The sequence below is a fragment of the Acomys minous genome, assembly GCF_964271855.1.
Source record: "Acomys minous genome assembly, chromosome: 1".
Lineage (NCBI taxonomy): Eukaryota > Metazoa > Chordata > Mammalia > Rodentia > Muridae > Acomys > Acomys minous.
This window is the reverse complement of record NC_140483.1, coordinates 151645264-151661116: the sequence shown is the minus strand read 5'-3', so window position 1 is coordinate 151661116 and position 15853 is coordinate 151645264. Positions and strand designations below refer to the sequence as shown.

The following is a 15853-nucleotide window of genomic DNA, read 5'->3' as shown; positions in this document are numbered from 1 at the left end:
TGGCAGACAGGGCGTGAGATCAGGGGCCGCCACTATCCTGGCTAGCATCCAGAGCTAGCAACTGAGGCCTCAGGGTCTCTCTCTGTAACAGCTTTTTCTAACGCAGCCTAGAGCCTTGGCCTTCTGCTTGCTGTGCTACCTTTTCCTCACTTGCAGGCAAGGAGCTTGGACTAGGCCAGTGTTCTCCCCATCTGTTTAAGCTTGTGAGTTTTACATTCCACCACCATCCCCAAGAAGCCTGAAGCAAACAAAACCAAATCAGAGCGCTACTTGTGGGGAGGGAAGGACTAAGGCCCACCTGTTCATTAGCTCCCCCCCCTACACTTTAGGAAACTCTGCGACCCCTTCAAGGACCCTCAGGTTCTGGAGAGCAAGTTAGCACAGCCTCAGGCTCCAGGGTGTGTTTACAGGGACGTGCTGGCCTGGTCATGCTATCTGCCTTCTGTGTCTGATGATGGAGTAGGCCAATCCTTTTGAACTGCTGTCCATTGTCCCCTGAGGTGGGGGGCATGGGGTGCAGTGCTCTCAGGATGGGTAGTTGTAGGTCTGCAGGTGTGCCCTACGTCTCAGGGTCTCTGGCAGTTAGGGTCTCCGCAAGTAGGATGCTGAAAACCACTGACCTCCTTTAGCCTGTCAGACCCTGCTTTTAATTCTCAGACTGTAAGCTACAGTATTGCCTGCTTTCTTAGGAGATGATTGTTTGTTTGTATTTATCTGATAAAGTGACACTTCCCTCTTAGAATCTAGAGGAGATTATATATTGGGAATGAAAACAAACATTTAAAAAAATCCGCCACACACACAGACACCAAAGTGTCAGTAAATATACCCTTTAGGAACAAATGAGCTAATAACCACTGTTCACAGCTGTTCAATTGCTCTTTCCAGCCTGTGGGAGCCCAGTGAGTAGAATTTCTGTGGGAACCATGGATGAAGTTGTGCTGGGACCTGCAGAGGTACTGCTGGAAAAAGCGCTCCTTGTAGAACCCTTTGCCCACCTGCTGAGATCCGATCTAGGCGGTCTGGGTCAGAGCCTGGCTTCACTACAAGTCCCCTCTGAAAGCTAAAGGCAGACCCAGTGTGAGACTCAGAACAAAGGTGCCTCCCTCCCATTGTTAGAGAGGTAATAAACCTTGATTCCAGGCTTGACACCCTAGCCACCCTAGCAGCGGTACCTAGCAACGGTGACTGCCCAGTGATTGTTCTGGGGTTGTGAGGTTTCTGATAGGTGCTGAGTTTGCATCTATGCAACAAATTTCTCTATTTCTCTTGGTATCTGTCCCTCTCTGTGTACATACACACACACATACATATATATTCCACATACATATTTATGTATGCATATGTTTATATATTTGCCAAGCTAGTTCTAATTAAGATAAGAGTCTTAAAAAAAAAAGATTCTAATCAAGTTAGATCACACTCGAGCTCTGAACTTTTCCGCAGGCCCTCAGACTGCTTTGAATTCTCAGGGATTGTAAGCTGCAGTGTTTCTTGCTTATGGATTTGGTAGAAAGAAAATAGGCTTTGGGTCTGAGCAGATGTTGAGTCAACCCTGGCTTAGCTATTGGCTGGCCAGTGATTCTTAGTAAGCTTCCTCATTCTCTCTGGGGGCAAGCTTCCTGATGAAGCCGGTACCTCTCCCTCCAACTGGGAGAAGCTCTGTACCTCACTAGAGGCAGTGCCAGGGCAGACCTGCAATGGGAGCTGAATCTCCTTGGTTTGCACTGCTGAAAAGAAACACAAGTATGTCCCACTGCACTTGGCATACTGCCGGGGTGTTTATGCTGGTGAGCCTTGAAGTGGTGAGTGAAAGTTGGTATTTGTGGTTTCCTTGATTATACACTTACACATGTTCCCATAAGCCTAGTAACCAAAAAAGAAATGGTGTGCGGACATTCCTAATGGAGTACAGAGTCTGTAGGATTAGCTACGGCTGTTGAGTAGATCCATCCTAATGCCTCCTTGCAACTTTTAATATGACGTTTTTCTTTTTCCTTTTAGCTCTAAAACAAATCCTGAAGTCCATAATTACCAGGTGAGATGCTGTTTTGGAGAAGCTTCTTAAAGTTTCTGAGTTTTGTGCGATGAGCAGTCGGTAGGAATTGTATATCCTTGTTAGGGTTTGGTTCATTCTTCTTGTTGTTCTCCAGATATTCTAAAATACAGATCCTTCTATCTTGACCCGGTCCCCCTCCTGGTCCTCTGAAGGGCCTGTTTTTAACCTTGTTAACCTGCGAGTGCCAGGAACATGTAGTTATGATTCTGGTTGGTCAAGCATAGCCTCTTAGCAACAGTCAAGTGCATGCTTTTGTGGAAGTATGCTGTGGGCCTAGCGAACACAAGCCCTCGAGACAGGCATCCAGAGGGGAGGTTTTAGTCAAATATTCGGGAGACCCTGCTGCTTCCCTCATTTGCCTTCTTGGGTGCAGAAATATTGAGGAAACATGTTTTGTTTGTTTATATGTGTGAGATGAGGGCTGCCTCGGGCTGTCCTGGAACTCACTAGTCTTAAGCTTACACAGATCCACCTGTCTCTGCCTCTCAGGTGCTAAAATTTAAAGCATGTGCCACCATGGCCAGAAGGGGTTGGTTGGTTTGGTTTGTTGCTTTCTTTTTTGTTGGTGTCCCCCCCCCACCCCCCCACCCTTTTTCATGGTAACTCACTGACACCACTGGAGGCATTATTTATTTCTAGAACCCATCTTGTCAAACACCAGGCCCATCAGTTTCCATGCCTAGTGTAGTATTCTTTCAAGGTAATACAAGCCAGGGCCAGTGCCTCCTACCTTCCTACCCACTACCGCCAAAGCCCTCAGTAGCCCAGCCTGCAGCAAGCCGCTGTGGGCAGCCCTCTCTGGCCTTCCGTAGCCTGCCCTGACTCCTTACTCCCCCTGCTCCTGTCACAGCCTGTGCTTGCCTCTCAACGGTAGAGTAGTTGCCTTTGGGTTCTTGCCTGTGCTGCCAGCCTATGCTCATCCTCCTGGAGATCTTCGCCTCTTATCTGTTTGCTGTGGTATCCTTCACGTTCCTGTCCCTTCCTCCTTTTCTTTTAAGTTGGAAGCTCCCAGCTCCAGTGCAACTCAGCCCTTAAAGCCACGTGGCCAGCATTAAAAGACTAGCCAGCGCTTCAGTCTCACTCCTTAAAGGCTGAGCAGAAACTTGAGGATTAGGAACTTGGCATGCATAGACTTCAGAGCTCCTAAGGTGGCTCTTGGGTGGATGGTATGTGCCTTGGTTCCCTGGGCAGTCATTTGCTTTTGCTTAAAGGCAGAGGTCCATGTCTGACGACTCCTAACTTTTTTTCCCTGGTGCTATGACAAAATACCCCATACAGTGTACTTTATAAAGTAAAAGTTCATTTAACTTGTGGCCCTGGAGGTTCAACAGTAGTATTGGCCTCCACCCGGCTCGGGACGGATTTGTGGCATAAGAGTAGGAGTGTATGTGGAGGAAGAGATTGCATGGTGAGATGGGGAGCCAGTGCAAAGAGGGGGGACCTGTACTGCTCTTCTCAGGAGAACTAACCAGGGCCCCTCTGAAGACCCCCAAAGACCTAATCACCTCCCAAGGCATCACACGTGTTCAACCTTGTCCTGAGCAAGTGCCCGTAGCATCTCTCCTCCCAAGTGTCTGGGCCGTTGTATTTGGCTGTGAATGTCAAGTAACAGTGCTGTTCCATAAATGATTTCAGCTTGAAGCTTTATTCTAATTGTCCCATTCCATGGTCTTTCACTGCTGTAGGTGTCCTTTCTATAGATGACCCAGATGCCCACTGTGGTCCTTAGGAGGTTCCCAGATTGTTTCTAAAGAACTGAGCATGAATTCACACGTTGTTGAACCTTGGGGAAGGAATACTGTTTTCCCTCTCTCATCTTCCTTAGGGTCTTGGGCTTCTTATTCACAGACTGCTGTTTGTTCAGGGATGTCTAGTACAACTAGAATGTTGGGGAAAGAGAAAAGCTGCTGATGCTTGGAGGCGAGAGAATGAGAAGAAAAAGTAGTGGCGCATGCCTTGGATCCCAGCACTTTGGAGGCAGAGGCAGGCAGATTGCTATGAGGTTAAGGCTAGCCTGGTGTACAGAGTGAGTCCACAATAGTCAGGGCTACACAGAGAAACTCTATCTAAAAAAAAAAAAAAAGAAAGAAAGAAAGAAAAGAAAGAAAGATAAGACGGACAGACAGTAAAGCAGCCCCACTTGCCATGACCCCTGCCTCCTCCTGCATCTGCTAGTGGTGAGCACCCAGGGCTGTGTTTGTTCACAGCAGGTTTGTGACACTCTAGTTCTGGATCTTGCCACATAGTTTCTAGGGGCCCCATGTACTTGACCAGTCTTAGCAGCCCTGGGTTTCCCATCAGAGTTTGATTGTAAGTGGATGGGAGGAGGATGTCCTGATAGGTGGCCTGGTCACATCACGATGCTGTGAAGGGTTGCCGAGAACTGGGCGACATGGAGCATTAGCTCATTCTTAGCGCTACAGAGTCAGCCAGCTGCAGAGGATAGACGGCCATGTTCTTAGTGAGGACACTTGTCGTTTGCGGTGGGGGCAGTTCTCTATTGTCCCCGAAATTCCAGTAAATATGCCTCCCCTTTTCTCTGTTATTGCTACAAGCATAGAGCTACACAAACCTTCCTCATTGTCGACGGAGCATCTGAGTAGGAGGTGTACCAAGGAAGGTTCTGGAATCTTGTTTTTTTTCCCCCCTAAGTCTTGGATGAGGGTTCTGCCTCTCGCTGGCAAATCCAGGTACATTTAAAAGCGGGAAAGACTAGCAGGGCTAGCCATAGGTTAGTAGTTTCTAGTTGGAGACTCAGCCTGGGAGTGGCTGGCTTGAGCTAATCACCCAAACTCCATGGGTTTGGGTTTCGGTATCCCCTAAAAGAGACAAGATAGAGGAGATCGCACCAGATCCGTGATGCAGACGTACCCCTGCAGATTCCACTCCCAGAACCATGTCCTCTGGGGTGCAGCCTGCTGACAGGTGCTTTGAAGGAGAAAAGAAGCATATACCGGAATACAGAATAGGCAGCGGGAGGGCATCTCAGCCATGAAAATCAGATGAATAGAACTGCTGAGAAATTCTGCAACAGAAAGCAGGCCACTGCTTATTAGCCACAGCAGCAGGGGTAAGGAGGAGGACGGGAAGAAATAATTAAAAGATTAATGGTGGCACAATTGCAGTTACTTTTGGGCGGGGAGGCAGGGGGCAGCGGCAAATTTTTCCCTGTAGCTAGTTTAGCCTTGAGAAGCCCCATGGCTTCTGGCAATGTCCAGGGCTGCTGCCCTCTGCAGGTGCAAAGTGCAATGACAGCCGGCTTCCCTCCAGGCCCATACAGGTTTCATAGGCATCTACTTTCTTGTCTTCCCACCCTTCTTCCTCCAGTCCACGCATCTCACCAGTCCTCCTGATGATGTTACTGTTCACACACTGGAAACACTGTTGCTCTCATTACCCTGTCCTTCCAGCCCTTGTCTGTGTGCCAACCAAGCGCTGCTGTTACGCATGCCTGTCGTCACCTACAAAACAACAAAAGTGGCTTCTGAAGAGAGAAGCCACTCACCCCATCTTTCTGGCATTCACTTCCTTGAGAGAGAAGCATTGTCTGACCGGGACATGCTGGGTATCCTCCTTTGAGTCAGGTGTAGCTCTCTGGAGATGGTAGTTGGTGAGCCAAACACTCGGTTCCACCCCACCCCCACCCCCCACCCCACCAACCTCCCAGCTTTTGTTAGTGAGAGAAACAAGATCATCCTGGGAAAGGTCCAGCCACCTCCTCCCCCCCAGGGCTTGGTTACAGCTTTCCTTTTCACAGCCCCCAGGCTTCTGAGGTGGGTGCCATTGCAAGAAAAAGCAAAGGAGATGGCGGCTATTGAAATCCAAAGGTCACTGAGTAATCAAGTTTGGTGTTTCCTTTCCAGCCTCCGTACCATCCCAACATCCACCCCAGCCAACCCAGGTGGCGCCCTCACTCTCCCAATGTCAGGTGAGTTGGACAGTTAGTTTATAGAGCTTTAGGAAGTTCTCTCATCTCCTGAAGGCCGCACTCTAGGCCGAAGGAACAACCAACCCTCAGGGTAGCCTGACCAGGGGGCAGAAATGGATGTTTTTCAGAACAAAGGAAGGAAGCAACCAGTCTTGGTGAAGTAACAGATTTTTTTTTTCAAGTCTAACCCACAAATATTTTGGTTTGGTTTTATATCAGAGATGTTGCTTAAGATTTCCAAGTAACATTTTCTTATTCTGAGAACTTATTTTCTTGGAATGTGATTAAAGCTGGAGATTATGCTTTTTTTTTTTTAAGGGATTTTTACCCCTTAGGAATGAGGTCAATGTTTTCTTTGGTAACAATGAGTTGTGTTTTGTTTTTTTCTCCTACTTGGGGGTCATTAAACTGTTTCCTCAAAGAAAAGCCTGGATTTTCAGCATTATGGTTATTGTCTGAAGGCAACAGTAAGCAATGAGAATGCATGATTGTATTTCAGTGAAACTCAGTTTACAAAAATGTCAGTGTCTCCTGCCACTGTCCTATGAGTGACCTGGCACCTGCCATGCTATTTGGAATCAGGACCACCCACCCCTGGGGAGCAGACATGTTCTTAAGATTTGCGTGTTTGATGAGTCTTATTGGCATTTATGTGGCCAGCTATTTCAGAAGCGTAGTTGGCGAATTCAGGTTGCACCAGGGTGGAGCTGTGAGCCTTGCTCCCTGGGGGAGGGAGCATGGAGAGCGAATCAGTAGAAACAAATGTGCCTTGAGCAAGCAAGGTAAAAGTCTGTTGGGGAATCTCGTAGCACAGCAATACAGCCTTACATTATTAACAGTTTGATATTCACGTAGCATTTTAGGGCGAATTCAGCTAGTGGGTGATAATTCTAAATCTTCGTGTGGTTCAAACAAAGGTAGCTTAATTTTCAGACATGACGAGTAGATAAGGCTTAGAAGAGGTAGCGTCTTGTTAACGTTGGTTTAGACAGACTTCATTCCTAGTACTGCCTGTCTTGTCTGCGTGCTTTCCCTCTGTAGCATGCCGTGGCCTACTCTTCACCCAGAGGCAGCAGTTTCCCTCTGAGGTGGCTGTGCTGAAGGCAGGATTTAGTGTCCCCTGAGAGCCACAGCTCAGCCCCATGCCAGACCTTCTGTAGCTGAACCGCAGGTGGCACCCAGCGCTCAGTGTTGTAGAGCTCTCTAGAGTTGGCGTCCTGAGGGGAGTTGATTGGTCCACACTTGCATCACAGGTTTCAGGAGGCTCCCCTCACTTAACCTTCCTTGGACCAACCTGACCACCAGACCTCTTGCAAAACCATGACTTGTCCAGAAACGGCTTTTATCAGCTTCAAAACTGGTAGATGATCACACCACATGGGTTTGTTTGTTTGTTTTTTAACATTCTGAGGTGTCTAGGCTGCTCGTGTGTCAGGCACCCGACTCACTCCCCCCCCCCCCCACACACACATACACTTCCTTTGCGAGTGCGTGCATGCTTGACCTCGCTCATTTCTGAATTGTCTTCCATTCTCCCAGTAACCATTCCATCTGCAAACAGAACAAGCCATCTTTTCAGGATGACAGGCCACACTGGAAAGCCTCAGCCAGTGGAGATGACGGCCACTTTGACTATGTCCACGACCAGAACCAGAGGAACTTAGGAGGGACATACAGTGTCACGTACCGGGACAAACTCATGACCGCACTTTGAGAGACTGAAGCCTCTTACTTCTGGTCACCGCCATGGTGCCATTGCGTTCTGTGAGAAGCGTCCTGTCATCACATGGGCGTGTTTGTACAAGTGTCTTTAAGTAGTGCTTTTAATGTCCGTGCAAACATCGGAAGATGACTGCCGTAGATAGCCATGATTTACTGTGGACTGCATTCTCAATCATGAAGGTAGCTAAAGGCTCAGGAATCATTTGGTATTCTGATTTTAAAGCTGAAGTAAAAGTCTCTTATCATTACACTGTGTACCCGATAGTCTGGTACTTAGCCAGCGGGGACCACAGAAGGCCAACCAACAAACCAAAGCGTGGCACCTAGTACTGTTGTGGGGATGGAGATTGCCAGGGTCTAGCCTCCACTGCTGTGTGACCTCGGCTAGAGCACCTCCCTTTCCTCGGTTTCATTTCCTCCCGGGGTCCTCTCTGTTCTGTGATTTATTAATATCTTACTTCTCACCCACCTGAGAACATGCATTCAGACCTACGTACCCATAAAAGCAACTGTAATGCCCCCTCAGTAATGGAAGCTCAGTAAAGATGACAAAACGCATTAGACGTTACATCAGCACAGAGAGGCTCGGAATTGGACGTCTTTAAGCGGGTTAGCGAGTGTGGACTTGAGCCCCAATGCTGACCACCAGTTGCATAGCATGTTCACTGCAATTTACTTCTCAACTATAAGGGTGATTTGTAACGCCTCAGTGACCGCTGCTGCTAACTTGGGTGATTTCAGAAGACACCACTGTGACTGCTGTCAGAATAGAGGCTGGATGCCACCCTAGACTTAACTCCTTTGAACAGCAGCAGCGTGCAGTCGAGATGAAGCGAGGGTGAAAGGGAGAGCCTGTCAGGTCCCTGGACGTCGTGCCAAAGAGTGTGTTGCACAGAGAGACGCACATGGCCCCTTCCTTCTGTAGAACCCCAGAGCAATATGTTGTCTTCTATGGTGACATCTGTACCAAAGTATTTATTTACCCCATTTCAAGTAGTGCATCAAACCCCCTTTTCTCTTCATAGGCAGCCCCAGGATGCTCTTCCCACCTTGTTTTTGTGCAATCTATCAATTTTGTGTCACTTTAATATATGTAATTTTAATTTGGTCTCTTTTAAGCCCTTGGGCATGTGTTAATAACATCTCTTCTTGCTAAAATCTAACCCTTATGAAAGTCTCTTGAGGAGGAGGGAGTCATCTGCACACTTGTACTGGGGAGTAGACCGTCCACCTATAAACTCCCCCCAAGATGCATGTTTACGGATGTGTTCCACTTCAGCAGGTGTTCAGATCCCCGGTGTATGTACTGCATTGGAATAAACATGTTCTGGGTCTCTTCATCTCACTGCTAACATGTTTTACAATGTGTCTCCAAGTAATAAAGATTATTTCTACTTTTTTTTTTCCCCCGACTCCATCTTCATTTCATTGATTCTTCTGCACAGAAGTCTCTCCTTGATCTCACTCATAGTCCAGTTGATTCCCGGGTGTCTGAAGGTGAACCTTCCGTGACGTGGTGTGGGACAACACCATCCACAGTGAGGCTCCTGTAAGCACAGTGGCTGAGATGCTTCTTTCTCTGAGGCATCTCTGGAAGAGTTTGTAATACCTGTTCCTAGGCGGTGAAGGGCACATTGGTTGCTTACCTCTTCCTGGCTGTGTCTGTGGCTAATTAAAGATGATCCAATGCCCTCAATAAGAACCTTTCTGCTTAAACTAACGAGGGGGCTTAATTAGCTGCTTCTATAGGACATCTGACTGTGAAGTGGACACTTACCTTTATCTCAGGGGACTTTTAGCTACTGGTGACTGTTCTTGTAGCCTCGTCTTTCTATTCGTATTGGGAGTTGGCGTTTCTCAGGGCATCTCTTCTCTGTTCTTGACTTTTCTCACTTAACCAGTCTCCTAGAATCCCCTCCTTCCTGTCATATTTTATAATGCTGTTGACTCTGAAAACCACTGTCTTCAGCCCAGCCTATCTGTCTGAGTTTATGCACCGACACTTCAACGTTGATGTCCGTTGTGCAGATGAAACCCCACATGAGAAAAAAAAATCAAATTTATCTTTGACCAACGCTCCTGGAATGCACGCTTTCCTCTCTCCTCTGGTTCTCTTCTGCTAAGGGTACGAATATGTACACCAGCCACAGCTCTCTTGCCACCCACACCCACGCAGTCCACACCTCTGCTCAGCTTTGCTTCCTTCATAGTTCTTCCCAGCACTGCCGTGCGGGAGTCTTCCCTCTTGCACAGACGCACCTGCTGTGATCCCCACAATCTGATGTGTCACCCCAGTGCCTCAGTCTCTTTGCTCTAGCGTAGTCCATCCCAACCTCTCATCTTTCTGATGAAACAGTCACACCGAGATGCCCGTGCCACACCTCATGACTGCTGCTTTGCAAGCACTGTTCTTTCCTGCCTAGAATTCTGTCACTCCCAACTCCCGCCTAGCCTTTAAGCCTCCGCTCAGACGTCATCTTCTCTGGGGACTCTCTTGACAGCCCCCACCTCTGCAAATTGGGTTAATTCCTGTGTTCTGTGTTCTACTACTACCTCCCCCTCACACCCCCAGACACGGGAACATTGTACTCACTACTCTGTATTGAAACAGCCTCTTTTTTTTTTCATCTCATCTTGGAGCCTCAGATTCCTCAGCAGTCTTTGCCTTTGTTCTTGGTACCTGACAGCAGGTGCTCAATGGATGTCTGCTCGGAGAACAGATTTATTGGAAGGGGACTTTGCAACCAGGTAACGGGCAATGATGATGTCATCTCTGGTCCGGTCTGAAGGGTTCCGATATACCACATCCGGTTGGGAGCATCACATTTTGAGTAGGACATGGGCCGCTGGGTCATTTGTGGACTCAGCTTCATCGAGTGCACGCTATTCGGCGGGTCTCATTTGAAGTGTTGGTGTAATGGTAGGTATGGCAGTGGGCCAAGTAGCCATCTGACATTGGAAACCCCACCAGACGGATAGTGATCTACAGTCACACAGAGGGGTTAACAGCCACTCTCAAGCTCCACATGTGCCACTTTGTCTTCCTGGTCACTCCACAAAGTAGTTAGTATCGTGTTCCAGATAGGGAGGCGGGCATAGGGAGAAGGTAAGTGCTGGCCTCCGGGCTCTCATGATGGGCAGTCATCCCACCGTCATCACCCTGGTGATCCACATCTCACTGTGACTATTAGATTGTTGGGTGTCAGTGAATTGATGTGGCCCGTGGTTGTTACGTGTCTTGAAAATGTGCCAGGTGGTTCTGTCCTGTACTCAGAACTGTCTCTGTGTCCTCCATTGCTTGCTCAGCCATCCCTACAGAAGATGGCTCTTCTTCAGCAGCAGAGGTGGAAGGAGGACCATGCTGGGGGTCCCTTCTGACTCTCTGGCCTGTTAAAACCATCCACCATCTTTCCAGGTCAAGTGGCTCCAGCCTCCTGGGTCCAGCTTGGGACCTAACAAATGACAGAGCTGTTTTGGTGCCCTTGACTTTGCAGCTTTTACTTAGTCCTTTAAAATCTGAGTTCATCAAAGAACTCTCTGGGCAGCCATATTGATCTCTTAGATCAATAGTTCTCAAACCAAGCTCTAAGTTACTTCCCTGACTGGCCAAGTTTCCCAAATGCCATGGGTAAATACCACAGCTTGGCCCAGGATGCTGGCTTCTGCATCTCTCACCAGGAGGCAGAGAGCAAGCACAGGCCGGGGGGGGGGGGGGGGTGTCTGCGGGTGGAGGGTCAGACAGAAAAGCCAGCTGCTGTTGAGGAAAACTGGCACATTTTAAGGAGCCCCTGGGGTATCTAAAAAGGCAAACAAACCCGAAGCTGGTGCTCAGCTGAGCCTACGCAAAAGAAATCAATAATTCTGTAAATAGGCCCACTTCTCTTCAAATAGGAACCAAGTGATAGCTCAATTTATTTAGAAATGTTGAACTTGAGTGCTGGAGAGATGGCTGAGCAGTTAAGAGGTGTTGCTCTTTCAGAGGACCCAGATTTGGTTCCTAGCACCCACGTTGAGCAGTCCACAGTCACTTCTAACACTAATTCCAAAGACTCCAGTGCCCTATTACGGTTTCCATGGCCACCTGCACACGCATGACATCAAAACAAAACAAACAAAAGCCAAATGTTTAAAATATTGTTGGGGTCTCTTTAAATGGTAGCTGGTGAGACTGCATGGACTTTTTCCTCCCCCCCCCCCTTTTTTTTTAAATTAAAGTTAGAGCCTCTACATAACCTGGCTGTCCTGGAACTCTGTAGACCAGGCTGACTTCAACCCCACAGAGATCCTGCCTCTGCCTTCAGAGTGCTGGGATTAAAAGTGTGCACCACCATACCAGGTTTAGGGCTTAACGTCTTCACCATCACCACAGAGGAGTAGGCAAGGGTAGAAGCTTACCCTGGTTAAGCCATTTCTTGCCTTGATGGTTTGATTTTAACTTGTATCAGAGGCAAGGGGGTAAATATATGTAAATTTTAAGTGGACCTAATGCTCAAGAGTAAATGAGTGAGCTGGTCATGGTGGCACACACCTTTAATCCCAGTACTCAGGGAGGCAGAAGCAGGCAGGTGGCTCTCTTGTGAGTTTGTAGCCAGCCCGGTCTACAAATTGAGTCCAGGACAGCCAAGAGTATGCAGTGAGTGAAACCCTGTCTTTAATTAAAAAAAAAAAAAAATCAACGAAACAAAAGTAAATGAGTGGATCCCTGGGATGTGTATCAGTAGTAGAGCACATGTCTCGTATAGTCAATCTGCCTAGTTAACGTGCCTTTCCACTCCTAAGCACATGAGGAGGCAGAAGAATTCAGATGCCAGTTGTTCCTTGTGTAGCTTTAATTTCACCATCACCCCTCATGAGTTGGCCAGACCATTTTCTGCTTACTGTTCTGCAACCAAGGGTGAGCCGCCAGTGAGCGCTTTTACCTAAGAGCCTGCCTCCGAATGAAGGCCAGTCCTGAAAACAGATTCAAGATTACAGAAGCCTGATGATAGGACTTTTCAAGTCAGAGAAGAGATATACTAGATGCCCACAGCGTGACATTCCAGTTCCAGAGGAAATAGGCTCACGGGCCTCTTATGAGATCAAATGTGGACCTTCAGCTTTGCCACTAGCCATGGGACCCTTGGCCAATTTTTCCAATTTGTCCCATTTTCTTCATTGCAAAAAGAAATGTAACAATATCTTGTGAAGGGACTCAAATGAGGTCTAGGGAGATGGCTCAGTTAATAACGTGGTCTAGGGAAGTGGCTCAGTCAATAAAGTGCCCGTTGATTGGACCTGAAGACCTGAGTTTGGGTCCTTGGCACATCCACATGTTCCTGGCCTGGAGAAATGATCTATAACAGCCACATTTTCCATTTAATTTATTAAGCATGTAGCAAGCAAAAGTTAAGAATAGCTAACATGTAACACATAGGTAGAAACAGAAAATATGAACTGTTAACGCTAAAAACATCCAGCAGAAACTGGGGAAGCCTCATGAAGGCGACCAGCTGGAATTCCCGAGAGAGTCTCCTCCAGTGAGGTTTCCAGGAAAGCGAACAAATAACAACAACAACCCCCCCCCCAAAAAAACCCCACAGCCCCTGGCAAGTGTCACCTTCAGATCTAGGCAGCATCACATGCTGCCTGGGGAAAGTGAGAGTTGGGAGTTACTGGTGGCACGTTCCTTGGGTGAGCTCCTTGCTGCAGAACTCCTGGCTTCTCTTCCCCACCGTAGGCATCTTTGATATTGTGGGACCAAGAATAGTAACATCTCTTGGAAGTGATTTGCCTTCTAGCTTTTCTCAAGGACACACCGTGTTTTTACTCTTGGCATGTTTTGCTGTTCTCTTTCCTCCCTTTTACGTAGTTGAGAAGAGGGGCAGCCCACTCCTGGACAAGATGCCTCAGAGGGTGCTTTAAGACAAACACGCTCAGTTCTGGGATGGGAGAGGGCAACCCTGTTTCCAGAGCCAGCTTGTAAATAAACTCAAATGGCACATGCCAATTTACCAATATAATGTCCATTGCACCATATAAAAAGCTGGACATGATAGTGGACATGTGTAGCCGCAGTGCTGGGGTAGGGGCAGGGCAGAGACAGCTTTCAGGGGCTCATTGGCTAGTTAAACAGGTGAGCTTAAGTTCAGTGAGAGACCCTGTCTCCAAAAATAAGGTAAAAAATGATAGAAGGTGTTTGTCCTTGACTTAGCATACATATACAACACTTATGACCTCTATGCCCCCCCCCAAACCTCAAATAATATGTCATTAAGGTGTTGTGCACAGTGCTTAAGGCTGTCCGCTAGGAATTTTCAGTGGGTTTTGAGCAGTATGACTTTGGCAGTCCCTGTGGACAGAAAAAGAACTAAGGTAGCGTCTAGCTCAAGAGACGGAATGTCTCCTGGGCAGGCAGGGGAGCTGTGTGCTTTAACTTCAGCAACAGGGAGGGGTGCCTGGTTCCGGAGGAGAGATAAAATGGATGAGGGTTCACAGTGCAGAAAGCCACCTCTCTTTGAAACAGACAGGCTAAGAGCCGAAGTGCCGCGGGGATCCTTTGAGAGGGGATAAAGGGAGAAATAGAAATGATATTTCTGTCTGAGAGTCCAAGGAGATAACTGCCCAGGCCGGGTGTGTGTCAACAATACTCTCCTCTTGTAAATGGCAAAGCTGATAGAGGGCGAAGGGTAGGTGAGAGCCGAAAATACATTCCACTGGGCCAGTAGGTCTTGGAAGTTCGGAGAATTAGAAGTGTCTGTCTAGTTCCCAAGTCAGCTAGTTTAGGGCTTCATCTCAGACAAAGCAGAGAAAGTTTAGCCCTGTTTTTATTAAGGGAGCCTAGGAGATAGCTCAGCTGGTAAAATATCTACCATGCCAACATAGCAAGCTGTGTTAGGATCCCAAGTACCCATGTAAAAGCAGAGCTCCATGGGGCCTGCCTGTAACCCCGGTGTCGGGGTGCAGGGGGCAGGAGGCTCCTTGGAGCAGAGTCACTGTCCAGCCAGTCTGGATGTATCAGTGAGCTGTGGGTTCAGTGACTCAAAAATAAAGATGGCGAGCAACTGAGGCAGACACCCAGCATTGACCTCTGGCTTTCACATGCATGTGTGTGCGTGCCCGGGTGTAAACACACTCATACACATACACACATACACATACACACACACACACACACACACACACACACACACACACACACACAGAAGAGAACCATTGTGCTATTTTTTTTTCATTCTGCCTGTAATTAACACACACTCAGCTACAGCAATTACACTCTGAGAGAGACTGAGTGATCAGCCGGGGGGTGCAGGCAGGAATCTGTGAATGAGACGGTATTAACCAGTTAGATGAGCGTCCCTCCGCACGCTCGTGCCCCCTCCCTAAGAGTGTTTTCAGCAAGGAGCAGAGACTGGCTCCCGTGGAGCCAGCAGATGCACAGAGCTGAACTCATGTAATAGTCAGTGCACATCACAGTAAAAACTCAAACAACGACTCGAGCCATGGTTCACTGGGTAAAGTGCTTGCCATGGAATTACAAGGACTTCAGTTTTGCCCCCAGAACCACGCAAAGCCATTTGTGGTAGCCCGTATATAGTCCCTCTGCTCCCGTGACAAGACGGAAAGCAGAGACAGGAGAACTCCCAGAAGCCTGCAGGCCAAGTAACCTGCCCTATGCCGGAGAAGCAAATGAGACCCTGTCTCGAAGTGGAAGGTGTAGACTGACCCCTGAGCTTGTCCTCTGGCATCCACACACGTGCCATGCTACATTCATGCCTCTTTTCAGACACACACAATATTTTTTAAGCCTCACAGCTATCTAATTGACTTCTTCTTATTCCCCAGTTTTCTACTTCTGAGCTGTAAATATCATTAACATTTCTTGTCAATCTCAAGGCAGCCTGCATACAAAAGAGGCATATGTGTCTACTTAACCAGTCAATACTGATACACATACAAGCTGCATCAACTGCGTACGGTAATTGTACGCTATGCTCGGCATTCTGTTTGTGCACTTGAACAAATGAACTCTATAGACTTAAGTCTCCGGGGAATAGACATGCTGAGCCATTATCATTTGAACATTTTATGCTGCCGTTCCCCCTAAGGAGATGTCATAGGTTTGTACCCACCACACCACATACGTGTGATGAGGGAAGGAAGCTAGC

At 47.9% G+C, this 15853-nt stretch overlaps 1 protein-coding gene across 5 annotated transcripts in view; it reads left to right on the top strand.

Moving 5' to 3' along the window:
* EPB41L4B (erythrocyte membrane protein band 4.1 like 4B) overlaps positions 1-15853 on the top strand; it is a 149143-nt gene that overhangs the window by 70324 nt on the left and 62966 nt on the right. For 4 of the 5 annotated variants that reach the window (XM_084776109.1, XM_084776107.1, XM_084776108.1 and 1 more), the window contains exons 14-15: positions 2005-2038; positions 5923-5987. In XM_084776109.1, the coding sequence (XP_084632235.1) occupies positions 2005-2038; positions 5923-5987 (99 nt within the window). Of the gene's footprint in view, positions 1-2004; positions 2039-5922; positions 5988-7526; positions 9119-15853 lie in introns of those variants that run through there. The other variant, XM_084776110.1, reaches the window with a different exon arrangement.